The 15,720-nt window shown below is 39.4% G+C and overlaps 1 protein-coding gene across 4 annotated transcripts in view; it reads left to right on the forward strand.

Annotated features, from left to right (window-relative positions):
• The window catches only part of SHPRH (SNF2 histone linker PHD RING helicase), a 90,842-nt gene extending 75,347 nt beyond the window's left edge, over nucleotides 1-15,495 (forward strand). For 2 of the 4 annotated variants that reach the window (XR_011434358.1, XR_011434359.1), the window contains exons 26-30: nucleotides 5,582-5,674; nucleotides 6,376-6,462; nucleotides 7,308-7,422; nucleotides 12,226-12,306; nucleotides 13,514-15,495. Coding sequence is in view for 2 of the 4 variants with exons in the window: in XM_070256205.1 (XP_070112306.1) it covers nucleotides 5,582-5,674; nucleotides 6,376-6,462; nucleotides 7,244-7,422; nucleotides 12,226-12,306; nucleotides 13,514-13,610 (537 nt within the window). In the remaining 2 variants the exon portion in view is untranslated. Of the gene's footprint in view, nucleotides 1-5,581; nucleotides 5,675-6,375; nucleotides 6,463-7,243; nucleotides 7,423-12,225; nucleotides 12,307-13,513 lie in introns of all 4 variants that reach the window. The other 2 variants (XM_070256205.1, XM_070256206.1) reach the window with 1 other exon arrangement.
• Nucleotides 15,496-15,720: the final 225 nt, after the last annotated feature.

Consider the following 15,720-nt stretch of genomic DNA (forward strand, 5'->3'; position numbering starts at 1 on the left):
TTGATCATGAAGTCATGGTTGATGGATGTATATCTGGAAGAACTGATAAGATTCGCAAGAAAGGATGGGAATGAGGAAAGGGACAAGAACTTCAGAAGAGAACAGAGGTTCTTAGAATTAAATGCAACTTCATTAACCTAATATATTGTGAAATTATCTGGCAGTTTTGTGGGATTTCTATTCCCATGCACCCTCCTTCCTGATACATGTCATTCCAGCTTAACTTTGCATCTGTGTTTTTACTGGTACAGCTAAAAAGTAAGCTAAGTTAGACTGAGGCTACCAATTTACCTGTCTTGAGAATATTCTTACTCTAACACCTTGCATAGGGATAAATTGATGTCTACATGTCCTCATCCTTCTCTCGTTTGCCTTTTCTGTGATCCCCTCCAGGCCTGTCTATATATAACCCATCTCTTTCTTCCTGTTTTAATCTTTTTTAATGAAGTGAATATTTTTTTCCTGTAGCAGTAACCACATTGAATAGTCTTCTCAGAAGCAGGCAGATTTGAGCCCAAGTTCATTTATGTATTTGAGATAGAGAGAAATAGTTTAAAAAGCTGTAGAATGTGTATAGTGCTCATTAAGATGGTATAGTAAAGCATTCACTTAAATTGCTTCCAAGCCAAACCAGCAGTGTAAACCATCCTTTGCTTTCTTCTCTACTCTAACATGCATTCGGCTGTACCTGTTTGGGAGCAAGGGGGTGTGTCTTTTCATCTTTGGATGTCCAGTGCCTGATGTAGTTCTTGTTATTTAGGTGGACAGTAAGTTTTTGTTGAGTGATAAATGAATGATTTGAATAATCAAACATGAACTTCCTGAGATGTTGGAGGGACTTGAGTGATGGGGGAAATGCGGAAGAAAGTCTGCCTACGTCTCTTCACTTTCATTGACTCTGCCCTTAGACCAATCATGGTCTTTTCAGTATTATTTTGGGACTCTCACTTTTCACTTGCAAGTGAGAAAGCACAAGCAGGAAAGAGAAAAAAACTTCGTGAATAAGGGCCTACGTGGTAGGAATCTATGATTCTGAAGATGGAGAATAAAAGCCCACCAAGTCTGCTGACTTTATTCACCTGTCCTATGGCTGCTGATGGGTAGGTGACAAAATGGTTGATCAGCATGAATGAGGTGGCACCGCACTCCATCTGACAGCTTCCTTTAAGAGCAGTTCCAGTGATTTCCTTACACACTACCCAGCACAGAATCCACCAGGAGCCTGCTTCGTGTTAGATTGCATCCGTTGTCTTTCATGGCTGCTCTTGTCTGAGTCTCTCCAGCTTTTATAAGTGGGAAAGCTAGAGATTAATCACAAGATTTGATTTATCTATTGTTACCCATTCTGAATGAATGAAAAATATGTTGAGAATTTTAAACTGTCTTTTAACCCCCTTTGATTTTTATTTTGTTTATTCATTTGTTTTACTCAGGTGTGTTTGGGACTGAGAAGCCTAAATGTAAATATTAAATTTTTTTGCATTAAATAAACTGAGTGAGTGTGTACTATTTACAGAGGACCATGCTAAGCTCTAGGTGATATAAAAGTAAATGGCATTTTCTCCTTGTTTTCAAACATTATATTGACAGATGAGTGACAGAAGTATACTATACTCTGAGGTATGATATTATGTGAAATCATACTAGACAGGACTATGGCCGGGCAGTTGATTGAGGAAAGAGCTGTTCTTCTCCAAATAAAATCTTTGATTTTCCCCTTATGAAAGACAAAGTTAAATCTCAAGCACAGAAAAATCTAATAAAATAGTAAAGTCAAAAAATACTTACTTTTAAATCCAGATGTCATTTGTTAAGCAGTTGAGAATTTCTGTAACTAATATAATGTATTAATAGAACGCTTTTCCTTACGTTATTGCATTTAGTATAATTAAATGTGAACTACATACAGAGAGGTAGGAAAATATTTACAACATAAATTTAACATGTAACAGTATATGAGAAGTCCTACAAATCAATAGAAAGAATAACCCCTTTTTTTTTAATTGGCAAAGGATATGGATAGACAGTTCACAGAAGAGGAATAGAAAATGGCCAACAAATGATGTTCAAACTCACTGTCAGGAAAATGCAGACTAAAAGAGAATTTGGTTCCTCATTTTGCCTATCAGATTGGCAAAAAATTAAATTTCAACAAGTGTGCAAAGAAGCAGGCACATTTAACTGTTGATAGTTAAAAGTTCTAGCATTTTTAGAGGGCAGTTTGATAAGGAATCTACCAAAATCCAAATATCTAAAAAGTTCCTTTAACCTTTGACCAACAATTCCATTTTGATGTGCCTATCCGACAAAACTATTTGCAACTTGTACCCAAAGCTGTAGGGACAACCATAGTCACTGAAGTATTGTTTGTACACAAGAAAGAATGAAATCAGGGGCCAGACCTGTGGCCTAGTGGTTAAAGTTCCACGCACTCTGCTTTGGTGGTCCAGGTTCACTGGTTCAAATCCTTGGTATGGACCGACACTGCTTGTCAGCCATGCTGTGGAAGCGATCCACATACAAAATACAGGAAGATTGGCACAGACGTTAGCTGAGGGCAAATCTTCCTCAGAAAAAAAAAGTGAAATCAATCTAGATATATTTTAATAAGCAAATATTTAATGAAATTGTTGAACCCTAAATATTGTGCAACCATTGAACTGAGGTAAATAAAAAGGTCCTACATGAAAAGATTGCTAAAAGACAGGGTTAAATGAAAAGGCCATGTTACAAAATATGTTTAAGAATGTTTGTGGGGTGTGTGTGCATTTTTATGTAGTAGGCTTCTAAAATATATAAGAAGGTCTAAGGATAAATGCCAAATTCTTAGTGGTTTTCAGATAAGGAAAGGCATAAAAAATAGATATAAATTTTTTAATCCTATATACTTCTGTTAGCTTCGTTGTCGAATAAACATGTTGCTTTTTTTGTAATTTTTTTAGAGTTATCAAAAAAGTTCTTGTGATATATCTAGGAAATAGGACAGAAACCAGATCTTTACCTAACTTCTATTCAGTTTTTTTCCTACTGTTTACTACCTTTCTGTGTTACCTTTTTAGATCAATAATCCTTCGTTGTCTATAGCATTTTCTTTTCATTTGAAACAAATTATGAATTCTTGTTAAAATAGACTCGTAGAGGCAGTGGATTTTCAACATAGCATCTTGTAACTTGAAGCAATTTTTAATGATAATTTATGATAATTTAAATGTCTTCAAACAGTCTAAAACATGAAATCTTTTGTTGTGGAGAAACTGCTTTAACACATTGGTCTAACATAAGGATTATGCATTTGTTGGCTTTGTTTTCAAAAATTGTACGGGGCATGCATGCTTAAACCAAGAGCCACGGACATATATAGGCCACCCACTTTCTCCATTGTTCTCATTCTCAGTAGCCACTTTCTGTCCATCTGGAAGAAAAGGGTATTAAGCTCGGCTCACTGCCTTACACAGCTCCTGCCAAGCAGAGTTGTCCGTGCCTCGGCTTCCTTATTCTTCTGTGATCGTGGAAAGTAACTGGACTGGGCCCAAATGAGATCATTGGGAACTTCCACTGAACTGGTCAGACTTTGATAAAGGGGAATGTTTTGGTCTTTTTCTTTGTAGAGTTAGCATTCCAGCTGGGAATTTTCCCCACAAAAGATTATTCTGTTTTCTTTTCAACTTTTGTAAGAAGTAGCTTAATAGATGGAAGGGTTCATAGTTATCCTGGTATTTCACTTGAAAATATTTTTGAAAATGAGACCTTGCAAAGAACATGGATGTTTCTGTCTAAACTCCTAAATGATCACTTTATCCATGATTTCCTGTTTTCTCTTGAGATAGTTTTGCTCTTTTTTTTTTGAGGAAGGTTAGCCCTGAGCTAACTACTGGCAATCCTCCTCTTTTTGCTGAGGAAGACTGGCCCTGAGCTAACATCTATGCCCGTCTTCCTCTACTTTATATGTGGGACGCCCACCACAGCATGGCTTTTGCCAAGTGGTGCCATGTCCGCAACCAGGATCCCAACCGGCGAACCCCGGGCTGCCAAGAAGTGGAACGTGCAAAGTTAACCGCTGCACCACTGGGCCAGCCCCAGTTTTGCTCTTATTTAAAGTAATTTTTAGACTGAAATAGGTCCCTTATATTTTTTAACTTTTCAAGTATAGTTGAAAGTCTACATATCCAGAGAAATAAGTGTAGACTCAGGATTTTAGTATGAGAATTTTTAAATTTTTCCATAATGCTATCTTGCGAACTTAAAATTAGTATAGCTCTCTTCCTTGGTTTGTTTCTCTTTTTACCTTTGAGTATCTCTTCCTGTAATGGGGCTGGGGCTTGAGGAGAAGAGTAGTGCTGCTGTGAGAATATTTCTGCTTCTTTCTGGTTAGATCTGCCCCCTTGTGAGTAGTCTGTGTCATTATAGTGCTCATGTTTAAGGTCTCAGAAAGATTGTAAGTTGCTCTCTACTGTTTGCCGGGTGTTTGGCTCAGCGTTTGTATGCATTTTCTCATTTAACCATCACAACAACCTGTTGGAAATGAATATAATTATCATGCTGCTTGGCAGCTGTGGAAACTAAGGCTTAAAAAAGTTGGAATTTGTAAGACTTTGAGATGCAGAACTGGCAGTTGAATTCAGATTTGTCTCACTCAGAAGTCCGTGCCTTAATCTCCGTGTCATACCATCTCCCAGAGCTTTCCAGGAGGGACACTTTCTCAGTGAAGCCTACAGAAACGCTTGCCTTGGGGCCGGCCCGTGGCCGAGTGGTTCAGTTCACGCGCTCTGCTTCTGTGGCCCAGGGTTTTGCCGGTTCAGATCCTGGGAGCGGACATGGCACCACTCGTCAGGCCATGCTGAGGCGGCATCCCACATAGCACAACCAGAAGGACCTACAACTAGAATATACAGCTGTGTACTGGGGGCCTTTAAGGGGGAAGAAGAAGGGAAAAACAAAAAAGATTGGCAACAGATGTTAGCTCAAGTGCCAATCTTTAAAAAAAAAAAAGCTATATTCATTTTCTTATTTTCACACTCATAGTGGAAATGGATTATTGAAAGTGCAAAGAGCACTCTTTAAATATTTATCTAGCTTTGTATACATCTGCTTCAGTCCACGGGGACATCATTTGTCCCTCTGTCATTGTCCTTTGTCATGCCACTGTGAGAAAGGATTCTTTGTGCATCAGATCCTGCGCTGTTTGCTTATGTAGGAGTTTTGATTCATTGTATTCTTACCATTTCCACCACCATAATAGCTGAAGAACAGAGTGTTTTTGAATATCAGATCTTCTTATCTAAAGTAATGAAATTTTGTAACTACAAAACCTAACCGCTTCACTAAAAAATTATATCTTCAGGGTCATAGCACTGTGTGCCTTTCTGGTGTACTTTTATAGTTGATTCTCTCAGGGTATAAATTTTGGAACTTCTGCAATTTCAGACAAAAGAAAATTTCCAGCAAATACAAAATAAAAAAGGATAAACACATATGCACCTGCCCTATACTTTTGATAATAAAGTGTTTTATGTTGGTTTTCCATTCCATTGTTATCTACATTTTATTTTATAGTAATGTGTCTTCTCCCTTGTGTTCAAAGGGCAGCCATTCTACCAAGGTGGAAGCTGTGGTCAGAACTCTGAAGAGAATCCAGCGTAGAGATCCAGGGGCTAAGGCGCTCGTTTTCTCAACGGTATAATCATTTGCATTCTCAGTCTTAACTCAGACTGGCTTTCTGTCTCTGACCAGTTTATATCTGAGAACTAATTGTTACTGTTTGCCAGAATACACTTGAGATGCAGAATTACTAATAGGTTTTTCCACGTTACCTTTTTTTCTATGTTCATAGGTCAGAATTATCTGTACAGAAATTTGATGCTGCTTCACAAGGCAATTCCTACAGCTGCATCTCATGTTTTTATATTAATTTTACTTAGGGATTTTCTTATATTAATATTTTTAAAATTGAAAATTGTAACCTTGGAAGTCTCATTTCACAAATGAACATGATTGTTTAAAATAAAGAAAATTAATCTACTGAATGAAGTATTGAGTAAAAATTCTAGTTTTCATTTTTGAAAGATAAGTAACTACATCCATTAAGCACTTCATTATTTATTTTCTACTACTTTTGTTTATCTTAATTCATTTCTTGAAGACAGTCCTGTTTTTTACTCTATCTTTAACCAGCATTTAATTTAAAACAAAAAAAAAACCCACAACCGTTTCAAGGTTGAACTAAATAATATTGATGGTGCTTCATTTGAAGGTTTTGTTTTTGTGTTTGTTTAGTTCTGAGATACAAAATCATTTTGATTTAATCCCTTTTCATATCCGCTTCACATGAAAGCTGTGTGTAAATATTTGTTTTCTTATTGTTTTATGTGCTTTTAGTGGCAAGATGTATTAGATATTATTTCAAAAGCTCTCACTGACAACAGCATGGAATTCGCACAGATCAGTCGTGTAAAGACATTTCAGGTACGTCCAGAGATTTTACTCATATTTTCGGAGTGGATTCAGTTGCAGATTAAAGCTGCTGTTAACTAGCTTACTTGAATTTATTGTATTGTGTCATATATAGACATAAACTCCAGGATTTGAGTTCTTGAGTAACTATAAAATTAACATTCAAAAGCAAAGTAGGGAAACTGTAGTTATTTTCTTCTATTCGGTTATACCCAGCAGCAAGACCATTTGTTAAAGATCTCCTGACTTGAGGTGCTTTTCTTTAATAGAGGAAAAGATGGCCTCTGATCTGCCTTTTGAATGGACAGGGGCCTCATGCCCCTGGGATTGGGTTCTAAAGACACTGTATCAGGCAAGACTGCCTAAGTTCAGGTTGTCCTTACGTGACACCAGCACAGTGACAGGTGCACACCCTAAGAGACAAACACAGAAAGACCAAGTGACAATTTAGCAGATTCACGTCTTTATCTCATACTCATTCTAACACATTCTTTCGCTTTCTGGCTCTCTTTGTTCTCTAAGCTTGTATAGTTTAATGTTTATACATCCCATACACATATCTTGTGATGCCACTATATATTCTAAAGGACAAGAGAGCTTATGTGACACTTCTCCTCATAAAGTCCAGCAGCAAGTTTACATTTTCTAAAATTGGTATTTTACTTTTTATTTTCTTAGTTATTACATTTCACAATGACCTGGATACCATTAGGCATATTTAATATGAGCTATAATATACTGCTCTTATTTTTAACTGATCCAGCTAAAATTTAAATGTACCTTTCTTTTTTAGGAGAACCTTTCAGCATTTAAATATGATCCCCAAATCAATATTTTGCTGCTGCCCCTGCACACAGGTTCTAATGGATTAACCATCATCGAAGCAACTCACGTTCTCTTGGTGGAGCCCATACTGAACCCTGCCCATGAGCTTCAGGCCATAGGAAGGGTGCACCGAATTGGACAAACAAAGTAAGGACTATAATTAACGTCAGTCACGTTTGCTTCACGTTTCTCTGATACGAATCAGCATTTAAACTCTTCATTTATGTTCATCATAACCTAATCATTTTGCTTACCTCCTTATTTAATTTTCAAGTATTATATAACCAAAAGACATCTTGAGATCTCCACCCCTCCCTCCTCCAAGCAGCAAACACCCCACATTCTCCCAGATTTTTGTCTTCCCTCCTTCAAAAACTACCCTGATCACTTCATCAAAACAGTTCTTAAAAGGCTTAAGACAACTGTGTGGTGGAAGGCGTCCATGATGACTCTGAGAAGTGTTGATGTCTGAATACCTAACGTAGCCCGTATTTGCAAGAAGGCATATGTCAGGCACGACTGGAAACAAATAGCTCCGTTTTAAATTCTACCCTTTAGGAAAAGACAGCCCCCCAGGTCCACTCTGAGAGAGAATTAGATTTAGTTTAAGCCCCAGAGCAAACCTAAGGTGAGTATTTATAGTATATGTTACTTTTATTAAAGTATCAGAATGGACAATTATCTTTCATAAGTCATTTCAGATGTATTACCTCCTGGATGTGCGATACTTTGAGTGTTTAAAAAAGAAATACATCCTACTGAGCACTCATTAAATAAATATTGACTGAGCACCTCCTATATGACAGGCATTATGTTAGATAACATTCAACTGAATAAGACGTAATGTGTTGCCCCAAGGAGGTTAGTGTGTAGTATGGGAAACAGATGACTTACCATGTTACTGCAGAGTGTTCAGACATGTGGCTAGAAGTACTGTGGTCACAAAAGGAGGGAGTGATGGGTTGTGTGCCAGAGAAACAAGAAGGGCTTCATTAGGTTCAGTCTTGAGGGAATAATTATTTCAAAGTTGGGCTAGAGAAGGGGGTTCATGCAGCCAAAGAGAGTTGCATGTGCACAAACACAGCGGGGAGAGCAATGTGGTATTTCTAGGGGCTGTGAGGAGTTTGGAGCTGCTGGAGTATAAAGTATGAGGAGAGGAGTGGCAGGAGATGAGGTCTTGTGTGCCCTAATCAGCAATATAGACTGCTCTGTAAGCCATAGCCGGGAGAGCAAATGATGAGTTTTCATTTTAAGCAGGAAAGAGACCTGTTCTTCAAACAAACCCTTAGCACATATGGCAAAGTAATATAATTGTAGTAAATGCAGGCTTGTTCTAAAGTATTGCCAAGTGTCATGGAAAATGCAGTCTCGTCTTAGCTGGTTGTGTTTTTTGTGTGTTTGTTTTGTCTTATATTTTTAAACATTGACTTCTTGTCTTATCAGTGTTTCTAAAGCATGTACTGGACTAATCTCAGCTGTGAGGCCACAGTCTAAACAGGCCGTCCCACACGGCCCCCCAGCACCGCTGTGCATCCCTAGTCAGTGGATTGTTCTGCCTTCTGAGGAGACTGTCTGAAGTCTTCGTATCTTCCTCCTCCCCGTTGACGGTGATCTTGCCTCATACGGGGAAACATGCCGTCAGATTAGAGGGCCCTCATCTTTCGTCACCCCCTTGCACAGTCTGCCTGCATTAATGCTCACGTACTTCATCCAGTACGTTTTTGTTGAGCGCTTCTGTGTGCCAGGCACTGGTCTAGGTACTTGAGATGCCTTCATGGAGCTCAAATTCTAGTTGTAAGGGGTTGGAAGACGGACAGATGGTAAACAATAAACATAATAAGTAAACACAGGCCATGTTAGGAGTTGGAGAAGTAGAGCAGGTGAGGGGATTAAGAGCACAGGTGGCTGGGCAGGAAGGCATGGAAGGTCGTATGGGGAAGGTGACATCTGAACAAGGAGATGAGAAATGAGATAAAGAAAAGAGAGGAAGTCATGCAGAGGTCTTAGGGAAGAGCGTTCAAGTCGACAGCACGCTCGGCCCAAAGGCCCTGAGGCAGGAGTGTGCCTGGTGTGTCTGAGGCCTGGCACAGCGCCGACTCGCTGGAGGAGAGTGAGCGAAGCGGGGAGAAGTAGGAGGTGAAGTCAGAGGGCTTGGAATGGGGGTGTTATATGGGCCCAGGAGGCTTTCGCTGCGTGTGAGATGGCGAGTCCCCGGAAGGCTCGGAGCAGAGGGGTGACTGTGATCTAACCTGAGTGCGAGGTTGAGGCCTGGGGGAAGGGCAGCAGGGAAGAGGAGAAGCAGGGAGAATGGTTAGGAGGCTGTTGCGGTAGTCCTGGTGAGAGGTGAAGGTGACCTGGACCACGCTAGAAGCAGCGGACGGAGTGAGAAGTGGTCAGGTTCCGGATAGAGTTTGAAGGTGCACAACCAATAGTATTTGTTGACAGGCTGGACATGGGTGTGAGTCAAGGTTAACACCATGGTTTTTGGCCTGGACAACTAGAGGATAAAGTAGCTTTCAGGTGAGCTAGGAAAGACTGCAAGGTGGAGCAGGTTTGGTGAGAGAAGAACAGAGTTTATTTTAGATAAAAGTTTGAGATGTTTATTAGACGTCCAAGTGGAAATTTCTCTTCTGTAATTGGACACATAAGTCCAGAGTTCAGGAGAGAAATCTGGACTAGAGAGATACATTTGGAAGTCACCAGCAAGTAATGGTATTTTTAAGTCATGAGACTGAATGAGATTTCCTGCAGAGTGAGAGTAGATAGAGAGGACTAAACTCCCGAGCCCACCAAAGGTAAAGGCTCTGGGAGAAGAGGAGGAACCAGCAAAAGAGACAGATAAAGATCATACGGTGAGTTGGGAAGAAAACCAGAAGAGAGAGGTGTCCCGGGAGCCAAGTAAAGGCTGTAACTCAGGAGGAGGATGTGATCCACTGTGTCATCCTGTCGAAATGTCAAGTAAGTGAGGATTGAGAAGTGATCATTAGATTTAGCAGCATGAGGGTCAAAGCCAGTTTTGGTGGAGTGCTGGGGGTGATAGCCTGATTTGAGTGTGAGAGAGAATAGGATTTTATTTCTTTATTAACAGACACTTATGTAACAGAGAGAGTAACTTGCCCCAGGTCACATAGCTGGTAAACGTGGCAGGCTTCACACACAGCCATTCTGCCTCCACAGTCCATGCTTTTACCCACAATGCACTGCTGCCTCTGTGTCACTATAGGACTAGTATTTTGAGGAGTTTTGCTGCAAAGTACAGAGGAAAGGAAGAGAGTGGGATCAAGAGAGGGGCTTTTTTTCCTCTCATGTGGGAGAAATAATAAGAGAATGATTCATTAGAGGCAGAGAAACTAGTGAAGCAAGAGAGGAGGGAGAATGCGGGCGCAGTGTCCTTGAGCAGGCGAGAGGTCTGAAACTCAGGGCTGGGGATTGGCTTTGGGCAGGAGCGTGGATCTTCCTTCTGTAGTAATAGGCAGCAAGGCACGCTGTATTCCTTCCCTTTTATTGTGGTGGAAGAAGTGTCCCTTTTCTTTCAAAAGCCAGCCATTCCACTTGTCCTGGATCCCATCCCTTCTCATCTTCTCAAGGATGTTCCTTTTGTAATACATTACCATATTCATATGCCTTAATATCTATCTTTAAAATAAAGTCACTCCCCTCCATTCCGCCTCCACCTCCACTTCCTTACCTCTCATTCTCTCTCACCCTTTCTGGTTGGGTTTTTGTCCCCACCATGCCACTAAAATGAGGCTCCCAGTGTTATTAATGTCCTACTTCTTGCCAGTGGTTCCTGAGGGTTCTTTTTCCCTCTGTACACTCTTTAGGTGAACTCCTCCACATCCAGAGCTTTAAGTAGCATTTATATGTGGATGCTTCTCTAATGGATGTCCCCCAGCCCAGACATGCCCATTTAGCTCCTGTCCCAGATTCATATATCCAGTTCTGTCTCTGCACATGAATCTATGAACTCTACACCTCCCCTTCCATACCTATCTAATAGAAAACTCGAGATTAACAAGAGCAGAACAAAACCGTGTTCCTACTGCACTCCCACCCACCCCAAGTCTTCCTCATCTTATAATGTGGCACTGTCATCTATAGTTTCTCAGACCGGAAATCCAGGACTCTTCCATGTTTCTCTCTTACGTCACATCCAAACCATCATTTAAGTCTTGTCGGCTGTACCTCCAAAAGGTATTCCAGACCTGCTGACTGCCTGCTGTCTCCACAGGGACAGCTGTGGTGCAGTCCACCCTCTTGCCTGGACGACTACGAAACTTTCTAACTGGCTTCTCTGCCTCCACCCCTGCTGCCCCACAGTCCATCATCCCACAGCAGCCAAAGGGATTTCGAAAGTATAACCAAGTGCAGCTCCAGTCATGCATAAAACCCACTGATGGCTTCCCCTTATAACCACAGTAAAATCCAGATTCCTGCCGTGTCCTACGAGATCCTCATAATCTGACCTCTGCCCCCTCTCCACTCTCATTGGCACCTCTCTACCCCTCATTTACAATAGGCTGCTGCCATGCTCACCTTCTTTCTGTCCCCGGACCATTTTCAGCTTGTGCCCAGCATATTCTCTTCAAGTCCTTCCCAGGACTTGGCATGTATTTACTGTTTCTTCTGTTTCAGTGCTCTTCCCACTCCTACCTTGCTTAGCGTCCTCATTCCCATCAGTCATGTTTCAACTCATGTCAGCCTCCTCATGGCATTATCTGGACCTGAGACTGTCTCAGTTGTTTATGTGTTCATTGTGTGTCTCCCTCATTGGACTGTTAGTTCATTGAGATTAAATAGTTTGTTTTATTCACTGCTGATCGCCCCCCAGCACCTTGATTAGTACCTGCTGCAGAGCACCACCTGACTGACAAATACAGCATGTAATAGATGAAGTCTGTTTGTTCTAACTCGATGTTTTTAAACTTCTCATTGTTACATACCTTCTAGACCTACTATTGTACACAGATTCTTAATTAAAGCAACGATAGAAGAAAGAATGCAGGCCATGCTGAAAACTGCTGAGTGGAGGTAGGTGGCAGGGGACTGCACGTCCATGGGGGATTTTCAGTGTGTGTAAGATGCTGTCAGCGTTTGGAACTTCTCCGTTCACATCACCACTTAGTAAACCAATAGATATAAGTACCAGTACTTTCTGAAAGCAGGGTATGACATTTTACCCATTCAGTGCTTCCCAGTCAGTGCTCGGGACATTTTAATTTTTGAGTTAATTTATCAATAGGTTTTGTAATGTTTAAAAGTATCCAGACTATCCTACATTTTTTTGCCACATTGAATTACTTTTTAAATGAGGTCTGTCTTTATGCTCCACCTAAAAGCCTTAGTCTGATATCTATAAAACCAAACTTACACTGCTCTATACATCACTCTTTTAGTCACGCGTGGATGGGAAGGTCTGGCTGTAAAACTCGGCTGGTCATCCTGGTGTTAATTCCAAAGGCAGAAGAACAGCAGAGAGACCAGAACAGCATTTATTTTAAAAACTTAACTTTGGAATCATAAGACTTCCTAGTATTTATTCCATAATTTTTCTTTAAAGTCATATTGAAAACATAAACAAATGTCTTACTCCCTCCTTGTGAGATGGATGCGCTGGGAAATGCACACAGGGGACCATGGCCTTAGAAGGGACTGCTGCCGCAGAGCTACTGCGCGCAGCCAAGAAGCAGTTTGAATTCAGAAATTGTCTTCCGTGGGTGGCGTCTGGGAAGGAAGGAGGCTACCACAGAACTTTTTGCCTCAAACGTGAAGGCTTTTTGTTATTGATGTTTCCATATGTAACGGAATTCAGTGATTATATTTAAACTGCCTCGATAAAATAGCAGTTAGAAGAGCTGTTAAAATTCTCTCGAAACAAATTAACTTTGGATAGTAAGAAGGTAAATTGTAAGGTGAGAGCCTTTGTAGCAGTTGGCAGGGGTTTTGTTTCTTTGTTTCATTAATGGCGCAGAGAAAAAACATTTTATGACAAAGTCTAAAAATAATACATAGAAGTCTTCACTAATTTAACTGGCTGGCATCATGATCCCATCCCCTCCTCTCTTCTGCGAGTCTCTCCTGGCTCACTCACACCACTTAGGAACAAATGTGTTCTTACATTCTTATAAGAATATAGTATTTTTATATTGGTATATAACTAGAACAATAGATAAGGCAAATATAGTAATTTATTCCCTGGGGTTTCTTTCTGACTCTGCTCACCTGGGAAATCCTGCAGTCACACGAACTCGTCGGCGAAGCATTCGGAGGCCTCCGTCTTGACCGTGGCTGATCTGGCAGACCTGTTTACCAAAGAAACTGAAGAACTTGAATGAAGTCCCCTTGATTCAATCCACAGACGTTTATGTATCTCAAAACATTCATAGCTTCTAGAGCAAAGTTATAAGAAAAAAATCCAGTAGATGTGAGTCAATGCTGTTCTCATTTGAATGGATTTCTCTTTTTTAGTTGTATAATGTTCTAGTAGTTGAGTCCTTTTCAATATACTGTTTCCAAAAGATCTATAACGATTTTTAATTTTACTCTCCTAATAAAACATTTATTTTTGTTCCAAAGAATATCTATATCTGAGGGAATTAAGAGAGGTAATGTGTACTTTTCTTTTGCTAAGATCAGTCTTTAAAACGGTTGGACTAAGAGAGAAAGTAAACTAGTCTAGTTTTATATGACCTGATATATTTAACCAACATAGATCTCATTTTGGGGAGGGCCTTCAGTGTCTTTAGCACATGATTCACCAATGTTTCGTTAGTCATATTTTAAGTAAATGGTGAATTATATGAACTCCTAGTTATTTGAGTAGGTTTAGACCGTAACTCCATGCATAGTAACTTTACAGTAATAGAACTCTTCACAATAAGTTCATATTAGGCAATTTGTTCTTTTCTCTGTACCTTGCTACTAAAAATCAAACCACTGAATAGTTTCCTATTCTTATTACATGGTAAAGAGTGTTGATGTAAGCAGTTTAAGTAGCTTTTTTAAGGGTATTAATGTTTACCTTAAAATTATCTAAACTGCTTCCTCTACTTTTGATTTTTCCTTCTGTTAAGTTTTTACATGTCTTAAGATTGACGTATCTGTAAATATTGCAATTTTTGTAATTTTAGTTCTTATCGTTATAACATGGAAATATGGCGGGGGGTTTTTAGTCATCATTATACTGATGTGTTGGATTCTTTTCCTTTCCCACATTCCTGTGTGACTAGACTTTAAACTACTAACATCTAAGTTGATGATGAGGTTTGTTATGTTATTCCACTAGGACTTCCCTCAAGGCCTAGTATTTGATGTGTGGAACAGAAGATGTCATATTCACATAAGCAAATAATTGCAAATGATAATAACCTAGGTTTTCTTCTTCTGTGAAGAATGAATGGACTTTGAAATTGCTAAATAAGGAATAGCTTGTGTTCTAGCCCTTTGATGCAATACAAATGTGCTTGTTTTGTTCTCTTTGAGCTTCCGAGTTTTAAATGGCCCTCAGGACTCATTAGCTCCTACTTAGCTGCCCAGAAAACTGTAGTAGAAATATCCCTGGGTCACACTGTCCAAGAGGCTCTGGTGCTCAGTTAAGGTGCATTTTCTTAATCTAGGTTTATGGGGTGACATAATTCAACTGAAGAAAACACATGTTTTTGGTGCTTATTCTTCAGTTAAAGGGAGATATGCATTGATTCTTTTATAGGAAATTAAACAGAACTATTATTTTTGTAGCTCTTGACATATTATAAAGAGCTTTCCTATACATTCACATGTTTAATTTGCCCAACAATCCTGTGAAGTTGGTATAGTTAATATCATTCCTGTTTTAAAGGTAGAGAACTAAGGTTCGGAAATACTGAGAGACGTGCCTCTGACACGTAGCAAGTAAATGGTGGAGCCCAGGTCCCCGACTCCAGCTCTCATGTTCTTTTCTCATTCGTATGTCGTGCTGAGACTCAGAAGGTCCATGGTTATAATTTAATGATGAGCATATTTCAATATTGATGAGAACATTTCAATATTTCTTTTTGTTTTTTTCCTAGGATTCCTTTTTAAGCTCAAGTTTTAGGGAAAACAATTTGATATGTTTCAATTTTGTAAAAAAAAAAAGTATATATATAAATATGAAAATATAGCTATCTGTATTAGAGAAAAACTGTTCTTATTTATTTCTGTAAGATATCAATTAAATAAATATTTTAGTGGAAATTGAAATTTGGGGATTTATTTAATTTCTGAGCTGTAGAACGTGCAGCGTGGGTTTTTTTGTTTTGGTCTCTCAACAAAAGATGTAAAAATTGTTTCTACTACAGAATTTTATATTTCACAGACTTCTGTTATTTCTTCAAAACAGTTGTGACTATTCTTCCAAATAATTGTTGGAAACAAATACAGATCTAATCCCCACATGTCCTTGGCTGCAAACAGAAAACTTTTCTG

Source organism: Equus caballus, chromosome 31 (assembly GCF_041296265.1).
Source record: "Equus caballus isolate H_3958 breed thoroughbred chromosome 31, TB-T2T, whole genome shotgun sequence".
NCBI lineage: Eukaryota > Metazoa > Chordata > Mammalia > Perissodactyla > Equidae > Equus > Equus caballus.